Here is a 24,106-nt window from a genome sequence, read left to right on the forward strand (position 1 = left end):
CGTAAATTACACATACCCTGAATGCAGCACAGTACATCAAAATCTACAACACGTGACAATGAAAAGTTCTGTGATTGGCCTTTAAATATCCACGTGACAACAAACCCTGCGTCCAATTGGCTGTTTTAGTCTACCCGAACATTTTTCCCGCAAAACTAAGCGGGACATTTTTACATCGGCTGTTTTGGACTTCACTGCAGCAAATATGCCGAAGCGAGCATATCCTTTTACGGAAACCTTCTCGTCCCAGTACAAAGTACACGTCAGGCAGCATGAGTTGAGTCATTCCAGCGTGTTGGGGAATAAATACAGGAAAGAAATATACGGTAAGTGCGTGTTCGGTGACGTTCTTCGACATGAGCTAAAGTTAGCCCCGTTGTTATGCTAAGTTGCTATCTTAAATGTCGCGACGCTGTGCCAGCTGCATTTGCACATAAGGAACACAGTTTGGGTCGTGTCACGTACAACTTATTGGTATCTTTTGAGCTAATTAAAGAGGGTAGTATCATCGTAATACTGAAGTCAGCCCCCCCCCAGCGGCAAGAAAACTAGCTAATACCCGACCTAGCGGTGTTTTCGGTTCATCTCCCGTCTTTGCATTTCACAGAAAAGACAAAGAACTTACTTTTTAATGGCGCCAAGGCTGTAGTGGACAAAGTGTGGTCCGGCGAAGAGAGGACCAGCGACCCCCGTGCATCTGGACGAGAGACTGTTCAAAGCAGCCAGACTCTCTTAAGAGGACAGACTTTGATAGGAACTGACGGAAGACTGACCAAAGCAATCAGGACACAAGGTGAGTTATTTGGTGGTTCATAGCTGGTGAAGCATTGACATTCGTGTGAGTCAAGCAGTGTACTGCATTTGTCACTAAATTAGCAGGCTGACATTCAAAAATGCCAAACCTGTTATTTTTCAATTGATTTTATAAGCATCCTAAACCTCCAGCCTGTGGCCTTTTTTTAATCGATTATCTCCCGTATTGATTGGTAGTCAATTTTTGATTAATTTCAAAGCTTAGGTAAAATATACTTCGTCTGACTTTTATTTGGAGCAAATTTTTAGAATGTACCGAATGCAGCTGCCACTGCATTTTACTCACCGCCGCGTCACAAAGTTTGTATCATCTTCGTGGTAGTGCAATAAAATGGACTTGTCCATTAGGAGCAGTCTGAGCAATCGTGATAGATTTTTATTTATTTTTTTAAGTAGTTGTTTATAAGGCGCAATTGGAAGGTCTGGAATTTTACCAGTAGATGGTGTTGAAAGTTTGTGCGAGTTCTCCTTTTTTAGTGCGATATTGTTCCAATCTGAGGCGCTAAATTGTCCATTCGCGTGAATGCTTGTCATGTCTACTGTATATTTTCCATGTGTTTGACTGGCGGCCAATCCAGGGTGGACTCCACCTCTTATTCAGTCATCTCGGATCATCTTGAGCCAACCCGTGACCCAAAAGATCACAAGTCCAGTAGAAAATGAATGTTAAGTTTTGTAGCTTATAGTTAAAAACCAAAAACATTTGAGGCACAAAAGTTCTAATTTGGTTCGAGCTCACTTGTGACCCTAATGAGGACAAGCAGTGTAGAAGTTGAATGAATGGACTCTTTACAGTGTGTTTAAAAAAGAAAAATAAACAATTTTTGTTTCCAGGGCTGCCTCCATCAGGCTGCTGCGTATGTCAGAAGAGCGCACCATGCAGCACAGCTTGTTCGCAATGCGAACGACTTCCCTGTTCCTCCTGCAGCCGAAAGTGTTCAAACTGCGCAAGCCTCTGCTGTTCTGTCTGCACCGTCATCGAGTAGGTCCCATGTTGTTTTGCGTTATCAGTACCACCATTGAACAAACAGCCCTTCAGGTAAAACCCTTATAGAGATGATAAAGTATGGTATCAGCATTGTCATCGATTGGCATTAAACAGGCTGAAATTGTGGCCATATGTGCCAAAATGCCCCTATCGGAACCAACATTTTATTTTTAAAGAAGACATTATGCATTTTTTTTTAAAATTCAAGAAATCCCAAGTATCATTCCGCAATCTAAAAACAAACGCTAAACAACTTTGATGAAAAAATGTGGTTACGTCCTACTTCTCTCCCAACTTTTTTTTCCTTTAAAAAAATTACTAATAATATTGCGACTTTTGTAGTATTATTCGAGTCTCTGAGACTCCAGCACATCCAGACTGCAAATAGGGTGTGCATGTGCGTGTATACGCACGCGATGCCACCCATCACTTTAACCATGTGCACCCCGTCATAAAATGTGTCCAAAAGAGTGGCATCTGTGATGCACACTAAAAAAAAAAAAAAAACAACTTCAATGACTTAAAAATCCCACAAAAATATGGTTAAAAAAACAGTACAAGAACGCTCGTCATCAGCTGGCCTTCTCTTACTAATCTTTTTTTTTTAAATTTTTTACGATTTTCAACCCAATTCATATCTTTGACTTTTTTTGTGCATGCCCCTTGACAAGTGTCTCGGTGCGGAATCTAACAGTGACACTTGGAATTGAATAAAATAGAACTGAAGACGCCAGCTCACACTTGGACCAGTGCTCTCTGTTTATACTCAACATTAGAGTTCAACCAACAGGAAAGTGCTGGTTTCAAAATAAACCTCAGTCAAAAGCGATACGCATCAAAGGTAGGCTTTGCTCCATGTTTTAAACAGTAAGACCTTTCACATTTTGCACAGCTGAAGTTCAGGTGTATAGCGAGGAAATCTTATCTGTACAGACTCTAAGAATCCTTGAACGTCAGTGCCCTTGAAGTTTTACATTGCAGCTCATTTCAAGAGAGATAAGACAATGGTCTGTTTACCGCTTAAGCATATGTGCTTGTTTTATTTCAAGCATTGGTTGAAAGTAGTAGTGTGTGCATGTGTGTGCACGTAGTAATATATATAATTTTTTTTTTCTCCTTCACAGTTACAGTGGGCGTTATGATGAAGTGCTGTGCTGCAGTTGTTCCACGTAATCGAAGTCTAGCACACGAGTTTATACTTGAATACGCAGTATCCTCACTTAATGTAAGACTCAGGCTGCATTTTTTTTTAAATGATAATTGTCTTTTTTTTTTCTTATGATCGAAATGTGTGTGTGTGTGTGTAGATATATATTAAAATAAACGTGAACATTTTTATGTCATTTTGACTGTTCAAGTTTTTATTTTTTGTGTGTGTGACGATTGTTCAGCTTCAGTAAGGGGAAATATTTGTCCCCTGATGAATTTGTTTTTGTTTCCTCACTAACAAAGAAAACAACACCCTTATGGCACACAGTTCTGCACAATTACAATACTCATAATCTCAACTCGTGTGTAAAATGTGCATCTTTGCACGAATTCTGGTGTCAATCTCTCTTCGACTAAAGTGCTGTCAAAATGTATCACGGTCAATATTTTAGACCTGCATAAGACTCGAATGAGTCACAAAACTTGACTCGGCGGCTTGTGAGGAAGCGCCGTGGGCAGATGTAACGAAAATCGAGCTCCTACTTCACCCACAAGTAAATGTGTAGGATGACAATTTATTTTTTTGTATGAGCCAACAGAACACCATCCCCACAGTCAAGGAATAGAAGTTGAAACACCTTTTGGGCTTTTTATTCTGCAGAGGGTACACTCTGATGTCATTGCATTGGGAGGCTTGAGAGTTTCTCTTCGGAGGAGTGGACCAAAATCCCTTTTGAGTTTATGTCAACCTGATGAGCAGCTACAAGAAATACCTCGGTACATTCCTAACGTAAATAAGAAATTTTCTTGGGGATCAAATATTTAGTTCATCTGTTATGTGCAATAATCAAATATCAGCGACCGTGAGATTTTTAGCTGGTGGGGAAGAAAATAAATAGTTGTGTTATTTGGCCAGCAGGTGGCGACACAGTACAAGAACTCAATTGGATGAGACGATCTTGCCTGTCTTAAAATAATAACAGTTGCATTATTAGAAAGTTATCTCCTTCTGATGGCAATGGAATTCCAATCCACTCAGCCTACTCTGACCTTCAGTTGTGCCTGCTATCAAATGTTTTTTTTTAATAAAACAAGCAGAGCCAGAGGTGAGACGAAACTGCTTGTGCATTATCCCTGCTGGACATGACCTTGCGGTGTAGTCATCACTTTCTCTTTGACTCTGGCCCCCCCTCACTGAAGATGGCTGCTCTCAGGGTCACAACGTTGTACACTGAGTAATTGTTTTTAGTTGCAGGAGTCCTCGGCGCGGCTTTATAGGAACTGGTCACATGACCCGGTGTAATGGATATTAGCTTGGATGAGTGCACTTCCTGGAGCTTATTGCAAATGTGCGTATGATCTGTTGAGTCACATCCCTTGCTCAGTGGGTCTGTCGGAGGAGGCTCGGGCCTTTTTGGGAGCTCTGCGGTTGGTCGCCTTGAGTTCCGGCTTAGCGGATGGACCGTTGCTGGAAAGCAAAGGTGACAATTGTCTGTGCAATTTTTGATAAGGCTTGAAGGAAGTCAGAAAAGACACCAGTTACTTCGATAATCTAAAATCACCAATGAGATTGAAGTGATTACATTAGTTACTGTACAGTGTGGGTTTTTTTTTCTCAGAGAAAAAAAAATCCCAAGGCTACAGAAAAGTCATGTTTTGATGAGGCTATTCGGAACGTGGCATTTATGACAAGAATATGCCTTTACGATCTTGTTGTTGTGTCGCTCTTTTCACTTTTATGATTTTATACAATTTGAAGATTTTGCTCAATTTAATTCAAAATGATAAAATCAATGAAAGAAAATGATGACCGTTGACCATCCAACTGGAATTGATGTAACTCGTCTGGCTTCTCAGTATAAGATGGCACATTTCCATCTCGGGTTATATGATCATCATTGGTTTTCTTTCAAGTCACAGCCAATTTTTACCCGGCTATTTCCAGCAGAGTGACTTAAAAATGAGAAGTTCCCCAACATGAGGGCAACATGAAGTAAACTTCCTCACCATCCTTAAATGCGCCATCAGAGAGCATTTCCAGTGTAGGGCTGAAATTGTAGCATGTTGTGTGGACCTTGATAGAAAAAAGAAAAAGACACCCTACCTGGAGTGCCACGTAGCACATGCGGGATTTTGTGTTACATTTTCAAGGACAAAGATTCATTTTGTTGAGTTTTGTAACATGTTAATCCCAAAGGGACTATTTTTGTCAATGTATTATTGATATTAAATTGTCGGACATTAAAAAAAAAACAACATTTAAAAGGTTTCAGGGTGGGGGAGGGGTGACTTTTATTTTTCTGTTGGGATCGGTTACGACCGTCCGCGACTTTCCACGATTGGAAGCTGATGGTCCCGCTTTCTCGTTAACTCCATTGCGATGTAATGACTTTACAAGACAATCCAGCTGTCACCATATCAGTGTGGATATATCCCACTCTGCGAGTGGCTTCCAAAAAAAAAAAAAAAAAAAGAGGGGGGAGGCCCACAAAACCCCCACTGCAGCCAGCCAGCGGGAGCACGTGGCTTTGTCTTTCAGCTATTCTTTTGGGGGGAGGGGGGACCAGCTGTGATCTGTGGCCAGCGTCAAGTCCGATGATGCTTCTGCTATAAATATGAGTCAATGAGCGTGTGTAAGTGACAGCTGTACAGTGGACCAAGGGCAGTCTGTCTCGGTGCCGTCGGGGTGTTCCGCTCCTAAAAAGGAGCGGTGAGAGCACATTCGTGCACTTCAAGTGCTTGCACAGGTGGGTAGCACGGAGCGTGTCTGATCGTCGGCTGCCCTGCAATCGTAGCGCAACAGTGAGGCCAGTTCCTTCAATTTTGCTGTTGGCCTACAAACATTTGGGTTTGACATGAAAAGTTGAATATGAGGCAAGAGAGCAGCAGTTCGGCTTTTATTTCCAGCTCGTTACATCTGGATCTGATACACATCTTAGTGCGAAAATGACTTAACATCAATTTCCAAATTCTTTGCTTGCAATAACTGCGTCAGGCATCTGTCCCCAAACTTTCATTCGTCTTTTGTGATGCTTGCCCAGCTCCACCGCTTCTTCTAGTTATTTATTTATTGAGGGGCTTCATTGGATAAAACTCATGCTCTGTAAGGTTTATGTCTGCAGAATGACTTGGCAGACATGGCACCTTCCACTTCTTGGCCCTCGATTGCCTCGTTTTTTTTGTTATGGGTTCTTGCAGTTGATCGCATCTTTGATTGTATTCTTCCCCCAGTAATTGGATTACAGTGCGGTGCAGTGCCCCTAGTGATGGAAGTATTGTATTACAGCGCAGTACAGTGCCCCTAGTGGTGGAAGTACTGTAGTTAGAACCACCCAAAAAGTGAGTGGGGTAGCCATTTTGATTCATAACAGTGGAGAGGTGTGATAACATCCACTTCCATCCTTTGACACGTTCAGGCACAATCTTTTTACTCTTCTGCCCTAACCATGCGTTTGAGATGAGAACATGACGTAGACAGCGAGCTAAACAATCCTTCCATAAAAATACCAAACGGTGGACTCTCATCTTCGTGTTTTTATTGGAGGATTGTTTAGCTCGCTGTCTACGTCATGCTATCATCTCAAACGCATGGTTAGGGCAGAAGAGATTGGTTTGCACCTTCTAATCAAGTGGTTCTCATAAGTTTACATTACATACCCAAGGGTGAGAGGTACAGGATATAAATTTGGGAGCGCAACTCTACGGTATGTCTGTGTACTTTTGCATGTTCCTGATCGCCACTCCTGCCCGTTGGAGGTTGTGTTAGCATCTTTCTTTACAGCTCTGAAAATGTTTGTCGTCACCGTCAGTTGTTTTCCGTGTGCTAACCGTTCGGTGTACTTAGTATGCAAGTGGTTTCTATTTTCTTCAGGGCATTCAATGGTGATATTGGCGAAGGCTCTGATTGGTTTTCCTTCTTCTGTCATTATGCACAATTTCTTGTTTTCCATCCATAGACCGCTCTGTGGTTTCCATGTTGGCTGCACTTCTAGCTATTGTAGTCTGAATGCTGTCTCGACAGGCAAAACCCAAATCGGAATTTAATACGGTGTAGATATTCCGAAAAGAACAGGCAATAATGCTATTCGCCAAATAATGTCTGAATGCAGAGAGATACATTCACAATGTTATAGTGCGTCAAAAGGATTGCCAGTGGTCAACGTAAACATTCATATCTATGTTCGAATGCTTAAAAATGTCAGTGTGATGAGTAAACCAGTTGCATGAATACTCCAATGTGTCAGTGCTGAGAGACAAGCGTTCACTTTAATGCATTTGTACATCAATTGCTGAGGGACAAGCATTTACGTTGATGCTGTCACGCTACAAAAATGTGATTGTCAACGCTGAGAGACAAGCACTCACATTGTTACACTGCGTCAAAAATATTTTCTTGATGCGGAGACAAGCATTCATTCTCCATGCTATTGTTCATTCACTAATTTCTGTTTCATCAGTTATGATAACTTCATGTATACATGTTTTTGTACTTCAAAAAATTAGTTAATGTTGAGAGAAAACATTCATATTTATACTATGATGCATCAAAATGTGTGAATGCGGAGACATGTATTTCATTAAATAGGTGTGCATCAAAATGAATCTGCAGAGAGAGGCGTTTTCCTGGTTTCGCACAGCGTCAAGCTTTTTCTTGTGTGAATGCTGACAGTCAAATCGTGAAAAAAAAGAAACAAAAAAAACCCCACACGATTCATAAGCAAAATACTGTATGCTAAATGCTTCGCAGAAATCACATCACCATTTCCCAAGAGTAGCTTATTCATTATTCGGTGGCAGTAAGCTTTGATTCTAGGCTTTAATCTCGCAAACGTATACTGTATTTTATTTATTTATTTTTTTTTATCAAGTTGAAATCAGGAAAGTAACAATGTCACAACACTTTCTTAAGCGACCGATTAATTTGCCGATGAAGTCATCTCTATACTGTTAACAGCCAGTTGGGCACAAATTTGTATTGTACAGTATCTGGGGATTGCGAAAATATGCAATCCTGCATTTAACACTGTTATCTGCCTCTCTTTGCATCCAGTACAGTATTTCTTTTGCATTTCAGTTCGGGAACAGCATCTCTCACACAGCATCTCTGGGCCACTGTGACTTCAATTCTATGAAAGTAAAGTACCAAAAAAAAAAAAAAAGTGCATCATGCCGGTGGATTGGATGGGGACTACTCTCTGTTTGTGAGTTCGTGTTTGTCTGTGTGAGTATGTGAGTGTGATCTACGCACACGCACATACGTGAGCGTGTTTGTGTGCCCTTTTCAAGTGTGACCACCTGTCTTTTGTTCCCAAATAAATAAATAAACATAGACCACACCAGCTGTCCCTGGCAGCCCGTCCCCTTAGAGGTCAAGGGCTCCCACCGCTGGCCTTGTTGAGACAGTGGGCACTTAGTACTTTCCTCTCAACTTCTCCCAAGTACCTCTACCCCCACCCACCCTCGCCCCCCCTACACACACATACTCACAAACAGCAAAATGAGCCAGGCTTTGGTCAGGAATGTTTTATTACACCGTGGCGTTAGACTGCACATATCCCGGCTCGTCGCCCTGCAGCTAAGCTCTATCACATGGCCTCCGGCTTTCCATGTGAAGTGTTTTGCGCCAGAAGAAATGTGCACCACCCGGCCGCTCTTAAAGCTCCGGATCCCGTCAGGCAGATGTGAGCCGCTGCGGCCGCCGGCTGCTTTTATTTGTGCAGGTTCACAGTGGCTGTTGCATTGCATCGGGTTCTTATTTACTGTGGCTGGCTGTTTATGAATGATCTTGGGAGCGCATTGTTTTCTTGATGCTCGAGCTGGCTGGCGAGCGCCGCTGTGCCGTCTGTTTGTGCACAGAGTACGTGCTGGGGAGCGGGGCCAGACAATAGCATGGCTGAGCGACTACCCACGCACACAAAAGAGTGGCGGGAATGAGGCCGAGGGTCTGGGGCCGCAGTTTTGGGGGCCGTGGAGCCGGGGGAGGGGGGGGGGCAGGGGCAATTGGATGCTGGCCTCTTGTCTATATGCGGTTCCCAGAATGGGCACACTGGGACTGGAAGGGGGGAGGGCGGTGGGAATCGGAGGCCACCCCCGCTGGGATCGAACAGCAGAGCAGCTGGATTTCTTTCATGAGGCAAGAGAGAAATGATTGAAAAAGTTCTCCGAATTGGGAAGAAGTTGCTTTCCAAACACCCGAGTGTCTGCGCAGTTTAATTAATCAGTGGATGTGCTTTGCGTAGAAGTGGCGACAATGGGAGCTCGTCTTCATCACTCTTGTCCTTGAATTTAGTCTATGGTTATGGATTGGGCAGTATTACCTCATTCTGTTGTCTCTGGATACACTGGGGAGCAAGTGCAAAGCAGAAACGCGCGCACACACACACACACACACACACACACACACACACACACACACACACACACACAAACACACACACACAAACACACCCACACACACATACACACACACACACACGCACGTTTTTTTTTGTTTTGTTTTTTCAGGAGCAAAAGCGTGTAGGGAATTTTCATACACAGCGTTGACAACGCATGTAGGAGTAAGGTCAAATTCATTTATTGAAATGGTCAAAATTTGTCTTTCGCTACTTGCATATTAGACATACAGTACATAGCATTATTTAACGTGTGAATCAATACTCCACCATTAGGGAAATCCATCTATCCGTTTTCTGATCCGCTTTATCCTCACAAGGGTCGCGGGGGGTGCTGGAGCCTATTCCAGCCATCTTTGGCCAGTAGGCGGGGGACACCCTGAACCGGTTGCCAGCCAATCGCAGGGCACACATCGATGAACAACCATCCGCGCTCACTCTCACACCTAGGGACAATTTGGAGTGTTCAATCAGCCTGCCATGCATGTTTTTGGAATGTGGGAGGAAACCGGAGAACCCGGAGAAAACCCACGCAGGCCCAGGGAGAACATGCAACCACCACACAGGAAGGCCGGACCTGTAATCAAACCTGGTACCTCTGCACTGTGAGGTCGACGCGCTAACAACTGGAACTCCGGGCCTTTTCGAAAATGTTATAAAGTATTGCAACATTGTTATTTTTAGTTTGTTTACTTACACCCACGCTATTCCACTGGGTGTAGTATAGTGCTTGTAATGCCTTTTAACAATATTTTCTGATGCTGAGAAGCAGACTTTTGATGTGCTTTTATTTAGACCGCAAAATAAAATTGTATGTTGACTAGCCGTGGATTGATATCAGAGTCTGATGGCGTGATCACCTTAAGCAAAAATCGCGGTATTTTAAAAACATTGGGTAAAAAGGAAAAATAGAGGGTCCTTTAAATGCACTCAAAATCTCTGTAAAAGTTAAAACTCTGCTGAGAAAAAAAAAACTACTTTGGAAAGGTAGTACTGGATTGACATAAGTGTAAACACATTATTTTCATGATCAAACACTGATTTTATGTGAAAACACATAGCAGCACACCACTACTATCAAATACTGCTAAAATATTGAGTTCACTTATTTCTGTGTTGTTGCGCAATCAGTGAGCAAAGCGTGTCCAGCTGCTCTGCGTGTTCACTTGGCATGCATGCGGGCTTCCGGATCCATTCCTGCAAGGAACCATTATTGCAGCGGGCATCCTGACTGCAGCCAGCCAATCCTGTTGCAGCGGGCTTGTCCTCCTTTGAACTTCCAGTAATTGGGACTCATAATAAACGTCGGGTGCACACTGCCGCTGGCCTGCACTTTCTTAACTATTATTGGTGACAGTTTTAGCGGTGTTTTGAAAACGTGACTTGTTAAAACAATACCATCAAGTGTGTACACATTGTGTCAGGCATGGGTCTAGGATTTTCAAGTGAGGCTTGACCAATAAATAAGCGGGGGAGGGGGAGAGAAAATAACAAATATATTTTGAGTTATCGAATAAAGTTAGTGCGTTGACCTCACAGTGCAGAGGTTCCCGGGTTCAGTTCCAGCTACGGTCTCCCTGTGTGGAGTTTGCACGTTCTCCCCGGGCCTGCGTGGGTTTTCTCCGGGTACTCCGATTTCCTCCCACATTCCAAAAACATGCATGGCAGGCTGATTGAATAATTCTAAATTGTCCCTAGGCATGAGTGTGAGTGTGGATGGTTTGTCTCTGTGTGCCCTGCGATTGGCTGGCAATTGGTTCAGGGTGTCCTGCGCCTACTACCCGAAGACGGCTGGGATAGGCTCCAGCACTCCCCGTGACCCTTGTGAGGATAAGCAAATCAGAAAATGGATGGATGGATTATCGAATAAAACACTGAAAGGCATGATGGGGGCTATGCAGATTCTGACAGGGCAATAGTAACTCTTAGCCCCATCCCTGCATTGAGTACACTAAGCATCACTAATACGAGCAATAATTTTGAAAGTGATTCTTTATCAGTGCTCATTTATTACTACTTTAAGAGTTGAATCATATCGCTTATTTTCAAGCTTTTTACACAAGACAAAAAAAAAGTGCAAAAACATTGAGAGAGAAATCAATAAAATTCACACCGACAAAGTTGTTCCATTTAATTCTATGCATAGTCTTATAAAGACCTAAATCCAGATTGTCACATTTCCACAGCACACACACCTCCACAAACACACACACACACACACACACTCTCACACACACACAAAAAGGCGCAAACAAGTAATATGCACAGTAAATTGCCTCAGTATCTAATCAAAGATTGTCCTCTAATCTATACACCTCTAACACTGAAGCAATTACTATAAAATATATTGTTCTTATTTAGAGGGAAAAAAAATTATATTAAATTCTAATGGCACTTTCTACAGTTTCAATTAAAAAGGTGTTGGCTCGACATTTAGCTGATGAAACCAAATTAAAAGTTAGAAGCTGCAAGAAAAACAAATGCAATGAGAATAAATATTTTCTGATGATGGTACACAATTTCACAGTTGGAACCCGCAACAGAGCACAACAAATCCACTGTTGGATAATGGTCGTTTTGCGACTTTAAAATCATACAGCATGAGTTTCGGCAAGCATAGCCTTTTGAGTCCATGAAAAAGACAACAATGAGAATCTCGGCAGTTCATTCACATTCATCGGTGACATGACCCAAGGAACTACTGGAACCCAAAGCACACGCACACGTGCGCGCACTCACACAAATGCTTGTCCTCAGTCGAACACCTCCCAAAAATTTATTTTCACACAATGAAATGACATGCCCGGAACCTCAAACAAAAGCAGCAAAAAAAAAGTAAATGAATTTTACACAACATGTTATGAAAAGAAATCAGTAGTTGTTATGCTTCGGTGGGGTGTTGTTGCGTGAACACGAGCGAGTGCACAAAGTACAAAAAGAGGTTCCTTCAGATGTAACACCTATTTGTGTGTCAACAAGGCAGGCTCGGTGAACATCCTGGAGCTTTAAATAACCGCTACAAAAGAAACACGCTGTGTTGTTTTTTTTGTTGTTGTTTTTTTTTTTCGGCCTGTATACATGTACATTCAAGAATGAAGAAACGTCTGACCAAGCTTGCCACGTTTTCTTGCCCGTACATGAAATTGACACGACACAAGAAGTATGCAAAGTGGAACCTTGAGTTACGAACATCCCTTTTTACAAACAATTCGGGTTATGCCCGCAATTATTGACGATAGACTATCTATGTCATGCTTTGTCTCGCAGTGTGTTACCGTTATTAAAAATGTGCATAAGGCACTGCTGTCAACTGAAAACTCGCTGTATCCCTCTGCAAGGTAAGGCAAAAACTTTTTCTCATCTCGTGTAAGCAGGCTCTTTGCATCACGCAAGGCAAGGTTAGGCAGTGGCACCGGTATGTACCCTTTTGTCGTTGTTTAGCTCTTGACAAATGAAAAAGCACTCACTGGTGATAGTGTGATAGAGGTAATCAACAAATTATGAAAATGACCAAATAAAATAGGTACCGAATTTATATTTGAAATATGTGACTTGCCACTTGATACTTTTTTTAACTGGAAAAAAAAAACAGGTTTACCTGCGATCGGTGTCGTCACTAAACCAACCAATGTATTAGAAAAGAAAAAGATAAAAACATCTGAATTTCCCCATGTTATTATGGAAGAAGACGCTTTTTGAACGGAGAAGCTGTAGCCCGCCTCCCCTTCTTAAAGTTCATGAGCAATAGTTTGGGTTTCATTTCTTGATTAGAGTATATTTTCACTTATTTATATATTACTGGTACATTATATTTATTTTTAACCACAGATTGGTTTAAAAAGGAGGTAAGTATAACTTAGTTGGCGGTGGGAACGGATTAATCACATTTCACTTCATTTCAATGGGAAACGTTACTTTGATTTATGAACGTTTCATGCGACAAACGGGGAGACAGAACTAATTAAGTTCGTAGCTCGAGGCTCCACTGTACACGGAATAAGGTTGCTCACTGAACTGGTTCAACTGAGCAGCGTTTAAGATGCGCTGTTATCAATGATGCTCGAGTAAAACTCTGCTGCCAGTATTCTCCATGTTCATCGGGGGATACGGGACGCAATGAGAACTCATAATCTCTTTATAGGTGTGCAATCGAATCGCAACGGTCGCTCCTCTCAGTAGAACAATGATGCATTTATCTGACTGCATGCTGCGTGGAGGGAGGGTTGGGGTGGGGGGTGGGTAGGACTTTGATGCCTCCAAACAATACACCTGTTTACAGTCTCCTTGGTTTCCCTTCGCCTAAATACATTTCTCACATTCCAATGCCTCCATTCAATACACCAAAGCGGCAAGAGAAACGTGCACTCGCCTAACCCCCCCCCCCCCCCCCACACGCCAACGCAGCGCTAGCAAACCACAACGGAGATACACAATGATCCCTTGAGAACTACCTGGGACTTGTGTGTGGAAGGTGGGTAGGGGGGGGACAATGCGAGTATTGTCCTATTTCTATAGGTAGCCAATGACGACTCGCTACGGCTGTGCTCGTAGAAAAACTATTTCCTGTGGCGGAACAGCAGAGCTGAATGAAAAATCCTGATTCTGATTTGCAGTCTGTTTAACTCTCGAGCACCCCCACCCGCCCTCCCCCTGGGAAGACACTGCAGCCTGAAGAAGACACCTGACTCCCGCCACCCCCGCGGGTGTGATAAAAACACACATAAATAGAATATATATTTACATTAAATATACAAATGGTGATAGCAGCCTAGGAAATAGTGTTGAGACTACTGTATGTGCATGCTAAAAACAAGTGCTTCTCTAGGTTCCGTGTGACTGATATTTTTCGATGAAAGCACAATTACAGTAACTTGATTTGCACAAAGAGAAAAAAAAAAGAGAGCCCCAATACCAGTTAATAGTACCAACTTTCGAGCTAATCGAAAACCACCTACCCCCCCCCAAAAAAAAACCTGAACCAAACTAATAAATAAATTTCAGATCAAGTCTTCTCAGGACAGATTAGACACAAAAAACAAACAAACAAACAACTATTTAGCAACGAGTGGAACTCCTTCCTGCCCACAGACCTTTTTTTTGGGGGGGGGTCGCTAAAGGCATCAAGGTCAGTAGTAACACATAACAGTAAGAAACTATGGTGAGCATGAGAATGTTAATTTAAAAAGAAAGTCAGTAGCTTTAGCAGAACGGCACGCCTGTGATTATCCACCTGTCTCGTTCGGTCCCCGAACGGTGACTAACTACTGGTTTGTTCATACTGCAGCCATACCAGGAAATATAACGCTCGTCTGCTGTTTGTCTTCTTCTACAATCAATAACTTCATAAGAGCTTCATTTACATAGTTGGGCCACGCACTTATCAGGGCCCTCGTGGATCAATTAGCATTCCAGCGCTGCCTATTACCTTTGTTAATCCTCCGGTACGTGTGAGTGGATTTGACAAAAGGCATGGTGATCGATCACTCTTCAAGAAGTACACTAAAGTCAAGTGTAACGAGGCACAAGTGTTGTAGGCATGAACTCGAGCTTTGTGTCCCTCCTTTGAATGGACACTTTTAAGTAGCAATTAGGCCATTTCTTCAAATAGTTCACATTCATGCTGAAAACAAACAAACAAAAAAAAAAAACGACAGGTGATTCCAAGGCAAAATACAATAGTGGACATAATGGGTTTGTCTCCTTTAACCTTGACCTTTCAAGAAAAACTTCCCTGAAAAAAAATATATGTATTCCAGTAGTCTAAACTTCATTAGTTTTGCTGCCTCGAAATTTTGAACTTGTTACAAATACCCAAATAAATAATAACATTACAGTAGGAAAACGGACGGTTCTGATCTCCCATGTGCACAAATAAAGTCGATTGTATTAACAAATGTTAGCAGCCTGCGTTCTGCCTTCGGGATGCCTTTCAGCTCCTCAAATAAAGTCAACCCACGGAGAGAAAGACGACGCAAACAAACAAGTGCATCGTCTACTTTGTTCAACTTCCACACCGATGCCATTCGCCAGTCGAGGCCAGTTTTTCTTCAAGTTGCTACATCAAGAGAAATGCCCCCTGGGGTAGAATCCAAACTGCCGGTGTGTGAATACTAACGTGTGAAAAGACACGGGGTGGGGCCGTGTTGGCACAGATTGAGCGCTTTATCCTATGGCGAGCGTTTTAACAAGGCCACAGTGAAACTTCCTGATGTGGCGATACAGGTCCCCGGATTGGGTGAAACGACGCTCGCACCATTTGCACGCGTGCGGCTTCTCCCGCGTGTGGACCACGGCGTGTCGACTCAAGTTGTGCGAGTACTGGAAGCTCTTGCCGCACTGGCCGCAGGTGTACGGCTTCTCGCCGGAGTGTGTGCGCTCGTGCCGCTTGAGGGTGTACATGCAGGAGAAGGTCTTGTTGCACTGCATGCAGGTGGGCACCGAGCCGTCGGGGGACAACTTGGAGCGAGCGCCGTCCTTCTCGCGGAAATGCGAGCTGAGGTGCAGCTGCAGGACGTGCGGGCTGGGGAAGATTTTGCTGCAGAGGGGGCACACGCACGCCTGTTGCCCCGCGGGCAAGAGCACCCCGCTGGAGGTGGAGATGTCCGAAGAAGCCAAGTCGTCTTCCTCCTCCTCCTCGCTGTCCCCCAGCAGCCTCCCCCTCCTCCGCTCCTCCGCCGCCTCCCTGCCGGGGGCGCCCTCCCTCCCGCCGCAGGCCTCCCCCTCCTCGTCCATCAGGTCTTCCTCCTGGGAGAGGAGGGCGGCGGTGGGACCGTTGTTGCCTGGGAAGAGGGCAGCGAACCCTGTCACCACTGAGCTCCTGGCGCTATTCCCAAAGCGCTGGCTCTCAGGGCTCATGGGCTCACTGTCCTCCTGCTCTGACAGCAAGTCGTGTTCATCTTTAACAAGTGGCTCAGTGCCCTGCTGTTGGCTGTCGAGGGCCAGCTGTCCCGAGATGTAGGAGGCCTGTAAGGGATCTCTGCTAGACAGAGGCTTGAAAGACAAATCCAGAGCGCAGTCCATGTCATCCGAAGCCCGGGACCTCTGGGACAGCGATACGGTGGAACTACTGACATCAGCTTTTGTTTTTCCAGCTGTTTGGACGCAAGGCTCGGCCTCCGCTGACACATAATTGACACCTACAAGGTTCGGGGACCTGCCGGAGTGACCGTTTGCCTTCTGCCTGTTCCGTCTAGACCTTTCACAGTCGCTGACAGCGAGCCCCGCTTCGCTGTTGTCCGTGTCAGACTGTTCCGTCGGGGAGGGCGGCCCCGGGAGCCCCCGGGACTGTCGTCTTCCGAGCTGCTTGTCACCGCGTAGCTCGCCGTCCGAGGAATTGTCCCGCTCCAGACAGCTGAGTCCAAAAGCCTCACCCATCTTTTCGTCAAGCGAGGAGAGCTCCTTGTCTTTCAGCTTGCCTTTACACACTTTGACGATGTCGTACATGTGGAGGTAGCTGGCTGCGGCCAGCACGTCCTCCACTGGAAGAGTGCTGAATTCCAGCTTGCCCTCATACATAAATTCAAGCAGCAGACTGAAGGCCGGCGCTGTCACAATGTCACTGTTGAGATGCACAACATCCCTTTTGTCTAGCTGGTCCCTGTAGAAGAGATGGAAGTACATGCTGCAGGAAGCCAGCACGGCTCTGTGCGCCTTGAAGCGAGCCTCCCCGACCAGAACGGTGCAGTCACACAGGAAACCTTGGTGACGCTGCTGACTCAAACACTGCAGCAACTGGCGGCTATGGTCTGGGAACTCCATTCTTCCCTCATAACCTGATGGAAAACAGGAAAAACAGGATGGTGGGTAAACAAATTGGGGCTACTCAGAAAAGGGAGGCAGAGCCGAATTACGCTATTAAATCCAAAAAAACTTGAGTGCCAGTGACTTAAATGTGGCAGCATACACATCTGATCGTGTTAATAGACCCGAGAATGAGTGGCATGACGGAGGTGCCCCCTGTGCCAATTTTGCACCAAATTAAGATGTGTTTTCATAAGCCCTGGGAAGGAAACAGATTTATCCTGAATAATTTTTTAAAAATGTCTGTTGCAGTTGTTCCAAGAGTCTCGATTCACTACCAAGGCTTATGACAAAAAAAAAAAAAACCTGTTTTTGGGTTTTAGTGAATATCCCGTTGGAATGGTCTAAAACATGAAAAAGTCAAAGCACTACGAAGGTTGAATACGTAAATGTAAATCTGGAAAACAAAGTTTAAAACAAGATAAACTCCACTGACGAAATTACTTCAAGAAGTTTGGGAATGAATTCCCACTTCACTTTTGCACAAATATCCACCTGAAATCCCCAAACTAAAAAAGTCGATAACTTAAAAAAAAATGCAGATATTCGTAGTTTTACATCAAAATATGCTGCATAATCTCCCTAAATTCAATTTGCAGTTCTTCTAGTAAAATCGCAGTAGTATATAAAACACGCTACTATGACTCTTCCAACTTTTCAACCTTTCCCATAGTCATAAACTTCATTAAAGTGGGCTCACCCATTCTCCTAAATGATCCAGGGTGTTCCAGTTTCAATCCACCTCCTTCAGCTACCACAAAGATTCGTAGGTTGAAAAAAAAAAGCGCACACAAACGCAGTCGTGTTTACAGAACAAGCAAGCGGGACTGGAAATGATAGCAGTCGTCCACGGCGGGCAAGGAGCGTCAAAAGGAGGAGGAAAAAACGGAGTGAGTAAACTGCTGCTCTGTTTGCTAATTACACCGCAAGCTGTGGAGTCAGCTGCTCTGACATCACCGCAATGGAAACGCTACCTCCAGCTGTGCTCCCGTTCTGCCATATGTTACCTCGGTGCTGTCCAAAAGCACACCGCTTGTACCATTTTTATAACCAAAACACCGTCGAAGGTGTAACAAGATAACCCCGCCACTGCTGCTCACTTTTAATCGCCGGGGGAAAAAAAAGTAAACTACAGCGTAAGGATGAGACTATAACTACTGTAACATGTTAGTATTTATCTATAGCACCTGAAGTTTACGTTAGTTAATGGGTTATTAAAAGTTTGACGCGACCGATGTGTACTTGAACGCAACACGCAATGAGTTTCAAAAGAAAAGTGTAAATGAGGCAGCACAGTATAGCCCGAAAGTGTTATATGAGACATTTAGAGGTAGCCTTTAAAAAAAAATTCCTCCAAAATGAAGCGAGCCGAGCAGCGACTGGATTCTTAACTTTCGCTTCCTCGCTCCGCTCAAACGCACAAAAAACGGCTCTTACATTTATTTCCGCCTTTTCCGTGATGCGATGATGTGCCTTCTCCCCACTTAGACACCTCGACGTTGTATAATCATGATGTGAGGCCAGATGTTGGATTCCCTCTCGTCGGTTCTTCGAGCTTTCGGTCCAGTGCCCGGCGAGGCAGACTGCGCTCGCTCGTCTCGCTCGGCTGCTGGCTGGCTGGCTGCTGTTGGTGAGTGTCAACGAACAGGTTGATCGTGTGGCCGCCAAATCTCGCGATAGCGCTCGGCCCACCACCAGAAACTTGTGTACTACTGCGAGAACTCGCACAGCGGCAGCAAGTAGCAGAGGACGCCGGCGGCAACATCCGTTGCTGCTGGAAACACCTGTCTGCTCTGTGTGCAACCCTCCCTCGACAGTCGGAAGTAGAGGGTCGGGGCTCAACGGAGGCACAGACCAGACCAAAATGTGTATGTGCTTACTCAATTTGGGTGGTGTGATGACTTGTAATTTATTGCATGACTAAGGTATATTTTCTCCTGTTCGATGCAATACTGTATAATGCTCAGAGGGCTATACTCACCTGTTACTACTTGTTTATAGTTGTATGTACCGATATATTTTAACCTTAATGGTATTTTTCCTCTGGATAGTAGTATTTTATTGCATTTTATTTTTAATCCATTTAATATTTGTTCTTATTTTGAAGAGGGTAAAAATAAATAAATAAAAATGTAGCAGTATCACTGTCACACTTAACAGTCAATAGTTGAACCTGTATTTTTTTGCGCCTCCATTTATTTTGAACAAATACTCAGGATGCCGTCAGTCACAGATTTTGCACTTTTGTTAAATGATCATAAATTAATCCCAGGTCAGCTGGGATCGGCTCCAGCTCACACATGATGACCCTTATGAGAACAAGCACTGTAGAAAATTCAATAGTGGTGTGAACATATTTTCCACTTTTGATTGGTCGACGTTGATTTAACGCTTTTTGTAGTTGTAGTTCATCGCGGTTTAGAAATGCACTGCATTATACTGAGTGGTTCTCACAGACTGTCTCGCTAATGGACTGCCGGCCAGTTAGGCAAGCAAAATAAATAATATGTGACACAGCTGTTAACATCTCTGTTGCTGTCAATGGAAACGAATCTCAAGCTGACGACCAAACACATATTGTATTTGTTGAATTTGGTTACACATTGATGAAATCATAAGGCAATATAAATTCCACATTCCTCATTATTTATCACACATGCCATGTTAAAAAAAAATCATGTCAAATTTGCTCGATGTATGCAGTGAGAATCTGTGATGTCAACTCAACCAAAAACATTTCATTCAGCATGGAAATCGGATGGACTGTCATCAGTTCTTTTTTTCCCCACTCTTAGTGTGCATTTTTCTATTTGAATGAATGAGGATTTTTATTTTAACACCGTGTTTGTTTCAATTATTTACAGATATTTGTATTATATATTTTATTATAGAAGGCATTATAGTACTTTTTTTATTTTAAACTAAGATTTACTTTCCCGTAACTTGGAAACGGTCCCTACTTCCTTGTTGAGTTTTATGCAAATCGTAGATTTCCATTAAAATGTTACATTTCCCAACTCTCTGTGATAAAGATTTGTTTGTGGCTTTGAGATCATCAGAGGATGAAAGACAAACTTTATGGTCACAAAGAATGTGTTGCTTGAAAAGAATGATAAATCATGCATTGTAATTTGGACTGTCAGAGCTTTTGGGAACTTTAAAGGGCCGTTTTCTCTAATCCTGCTTCCAGTTGAGAAATTCCCTGGCACCCAACCACCCACTGGCTTTGTTTTTCCTGGCTGTGATAACCCAAACAGTCTTAAGACACAAGTGATGATTTATATGGAGGGAGAAAAGTCTCAAATCTGCTTAACCTCTTGAGTAATTAAAATATTTTCCAGAGTCTGTCGGGTGATGGTAAAAGCAAAAGATGGCAGCACAGGGGAGAAACAGTTGAGGTTGCAGCTGCTCATTTTGTACGCTCCCCTGTTTCTTCTCCTCCTCCTCATGCCCCTTTTTTGCGCACTCCCAACCGCCCCTGTCACCTTTGCCCTGTGTTCCAGCTGTCGTGTGTTTTGAAAGGACCATTTGCAGCTCCTCCTAGTGTTCTGACACAGGGGGGAATGAGCAATGTGACGGGATGCGACAGCCACTGGTCGTAAGGGGCCACCGGCGAGATTCTTGCCAACTTACTTTTTTTTCCATTTTTAGTCTGGCTGCAACTGCTCAAAACGAATAGCTTCCACCTGTGTCCGCATGATGAGAAGCAACGCAGCTCGGAGGCATGGTGTGCATTAGACAAATGGTGTATGAAGAAAAAAAAAAACATTCAATGTACACCATCAATGCAGAATCAGTGATGCAGATAAGAATAGGAGCAGTCACCGTGTGTTTTCATGGCCCTGGCAAACTTGGGCGCACAGTAAAGGAGGGGTGTGTGTTCACAGGGGCAAGACAAAGCAGTGGTTGTGCCCCGGGATCTGTGGCCTCAGCACGGCAAAAAGTTCTCACACACAGTGAAAGATCGGAAAGGATGGAAAGAGAATGAGAGTGGGGGAGTAAGTAGAGAGAGAAAACACTTCCTGGAGGTTCATTCTTCCTCACTGCAACCATCAATGGCATTCTCCCCCTGACCCACTCCTCTCGCAGATAAACAAAAGAGCCCGCATTCCACTGGTGCCTGACCGGCCAAGCAACCAGCAGCCATCCAGCCACAGTGGAAGCACATCACTGACCTCACCAGTTCACAGTCACCTCATATAAGGGCGGCCTTGAGCTGCTCTGTGGGATTGAGGGACCATGTAATGCATCCTAATTTAAAATCCCCCTGGAAGAATTTGGTTTGAATTTAAGTATATGTCCTCAAAAAGCTGTGACGAACAGGCTCCTAGGTGGAAAACATCAGTCAATCCCAATCACGCAACATAGGAATACAAATCGGATAGTTGATGGCCCTATTGTCATTTGCCATCACCAGGATAACACTACATGCAAAACATACGCGTCATTTTTTTCTGCTCTGGCTCTCGACGAAGGCGGATGCTTTTTGCTCTGCTATCTATCTATCTATCTATCTATCTATCTATCTATCTATCTATCTATCTATCTATCTATCTATCTATCTATCTATCTATCTATCTATCTATCTATCTATCTATCTATCTATACATGCATACACGTCTGTCCAGCCGTCTACCTACACTGCCATTCTCTTTCAACAGCCCATTAAGTCATGTAAAGTGTCACATTCTGTGTAGTCTATCTCTATAAATCCAGATTCTGTTTCTCCCTTCGAACCTGCAGAACAACAAAGTTGGCTGACATCGCTGGAGCAGGAACAGATGAGGAGGATGAGGAGTACCCCGCCGAATAGCAACAGCAAAATATACAGGATAGCCTCAGTCTTCCTTACTTCTATGACAAGAGCAGCTTGGCAAAGGTAACACATGACAACAGAAGGGGCTGAGGGCAGAGGCCCCTGTGTATACACCAGCAGCTGGCTCTACTATCCTGTTCCAATGATGCTGTTTACCAAATACGGCGGAGAGAGGAACCTCTAAAGGTCAAACAGGGATGCTGCATCATGTTAAAATAATGAACGTAGAAATTAAAAGGTGACTTGACTCTCACGTTGTTGCCATACACAGTTAGAGACTAAACCGGTTTATTAAAGAGGAAGTCAAGTCCAAAATTATCTTTACAATAATATGTTCTATGCGGCCCTGTCAGTCTAAACACAGTATTCTGATTCATAATGTGTTTTGTAGACCATGAATTAAGATGCAAAATCCACCTGTTTTAACCATCTCATGGGGTGGCCATTTTGCCACTTGCTGTTGACCGAAAATGACATTGCAGTGTCTAATGGCTCAGCTAACAAACGTCACTTGACCAACCCAACCTCCCCCACCCAGAAAACAAGTGAGTCATGATTGATCATTCCCTGAGCCTTTCGGCACTGTGATCACATTTTCAATTGACGGCAAGTGGCAGTACAAGGCAAAATGGATACCCTTTGAGATGCATGTGGTCAGCTGGATTGCTGCTTAATTCGTATTCCACAAACGCAATTTTAATTGGAACGCCATGTTTAGACTAGTGGAGCCGCATGGAACATATTATTGTACAGACTTTTTTTTTTTTTTTACTTGACTTCCCATTTAAGTGTTCGTAGAGCACGTCTTCCAAATCATTATCCACAATAAAAATGACAAGGACAATCGTTTGCAATGTAATTATAAGTTGAGTTAACAGTTAGCCCGGCTTCCTCGACTTTTTTCTCCTCCTCCTCCAACAAATCTTAATAATTGCCTTGAGGGGTTAACACCATCTGAGTCATCTGAGGGCTTGATACAATTGAGAGAGTATCTGTTACTACCTTGAACCAACTGCACTGGCCTGCCTGTACCTGTCCCAGTTCAACTCCTGTATTCTCTGGCAAGCTCTGCTGTGTCTGTTTCTGACTTTTTTTTTTTAAATAAACAAGTGTGTGCGTTATAAAGTGAAAAGGGGCGATGAAGGGAAAGAGTTTGCATAGTTGTAGAGTAAATATGCTGTTGAGTCAAGTTTAGTGGGACACAGCTGCTGCCAGAGCAAGAGATGTTGGTTATATTTGATTCTGAACCTCACTTCACGGCTCGTGGCTTTGTTAGGAAATGCCAGCAACAATTTCTATCTCACAGCGACTCTGAAATAAAAGTCGCCCCCCACCCCCCTTCTTCTTTGGCAAACACTTACTCCGCAGCGGCCATAAACTAAAACAGTCATAGATCAACGAGTAAACACTGTGCCTGGGTGATGACTTTCGGTTTTAATCTTTACGTTAGACCGGAAATGTAAGGGTTAGGGTTAAATAGGCCGTGAAATTGGCGCAAAGGACCAACTGGAAAGTTGGATGGTTAAAAATAATTCATTGTTTTGACTCCACTCTGTCATACCTTCTGTTATTTTGCAGACAAATAGCAAGACAAGTATGATTTGCATACAAACGTGTCATCCGGTTTAGGGCTGGTAGACAATTTTTGAGTTTTCAATGAGTGTAGCAGCATGTTTTGGGAATGTGGGAAGAATCCGCAGTACCTGGAGAAAACACATGCAAGCACAGGATGAACATCCAAACTTTACACAAGAGGACTACCCGTAGCCAAGATTTGAACGCAGAACGTCAGAACTGTCAGACAAACCACAAGGCCACCGTGTTGCCTTTCTGAGATAATCAAAACAAAATAGATCTTCACGGTTGCGAAAACACACAAGTAAGAAAACCAGAGGGCATTTTAAGAAGCGGTGGTTGAATGTAAATACTTAGACTTTATTTGTTTTTCTGAAGAGTTTTTACTTTTGCTCTATTTTTAAAAACAGCAGATATCTGTACTTTAATTTCTAAGTCAAAATAGATTTGTTACTTTTTTCATGCTTCGCACACCACAACACAATGTAATAAGAACATAAATGGAGGGCCCGAAAGTCAACCACGAATGATATCTTGATTGAGATCTTGGGGTCTGATGAGGCTGGAAAAATA

At 43.5% G+C, this 24,106-nt stretch overlaps 2 protein-coding genes and 1 long non-coding RNA gene across 4 annotated transcripts; 2 read left to right on the forward strand and 1 right to left on the reverse strand.

Annotated features, from left to right (window-relative positions):
- The first annotated feature begins 127 nt into the window (after positions 1–127).
- Positions 128–3,120, forward strand: siva1 (SIVA1, apoptosis-inducing factor). The gene is made up of 4 exons (XM_019870224.1): positions 128–326; positions 608–793; positions 1,648–1,795; positions 2,926–3,120. The coding sequence occupies exons 1-4, from the start codon at positions 206–208 to the stop codon at positions 2,972–2,974; spliced, it is 504 nt and encodes a 167-aa protein (XP_019725783.1). The 5' UTR covers positions 128–205; the 3' UTR covers positions 2,975–3,120.
- An 8,338-nt stretch (positions 3,121–11,458) lies between these two features.
- zbtb42 (zinc finger and BTB domain containing 42) lies at positions 11,459–19,355 on the reverse strand. 2 transcript variants are annotated; one of them, XM_019870276.1, is made up of 2 exons: positions 18,580–19,355; positions 11,459–17,114 (listed from the first exon to the last, which is right to left on the reverse strand). In XM_019870276.1, the coding sequence occupies exon 2, from the start codon at positions 17,098–17,100 to the stop codon at positions 15,505–15,507; it is 1,596 nt and encodes a 531-aa protein (XP_019725835.1). In that variant the 5' UTR covers positions 17,101–17,114; positions 18,580–19,355; the 3' UTR covers positions 11,459–15,504. The 2 variants fall into 2 exon arrangements, with proteins under 2 accessions (XP_019725835.1, XP_019725834.1); XM_019870275.1 differs by lacking the exon at positions 18,580–19,355 and adding an exon at positions 17,843–18,571.
- LOC109516076 (uncharacterized) lies at positions 18,691–22,657 on the forward strand. The gene is made up of 3 exons (XR_002168290.1): positions 18,691–18,772; positions 21,030–21,140; positions 21,886–22,657. It is a non-coding gene; the product is annotated as an uncharacterized LOC109516076 (long non-coding RNA).
- Positions 22,658–24,106: the final 1,449 nt, after the last annotated feature.

Source organism: Hippocampus comes, unplaced genomic scaffold, assembly GCF_001891065.2.
Source record: "Hippocampus comes isolate QL1 unplaced genomic scaffold, H_comes_QL1_v1.1 scaffold43, whole genome shotgun sequence".
In the NCBI taxonomy this organism is placed as follows: Eukaryota; Metazoa; Chordata; class Actinopteri; order Syngnathiformes; family Syngnathidae; genus Hippocampus; species Hippocampus comes.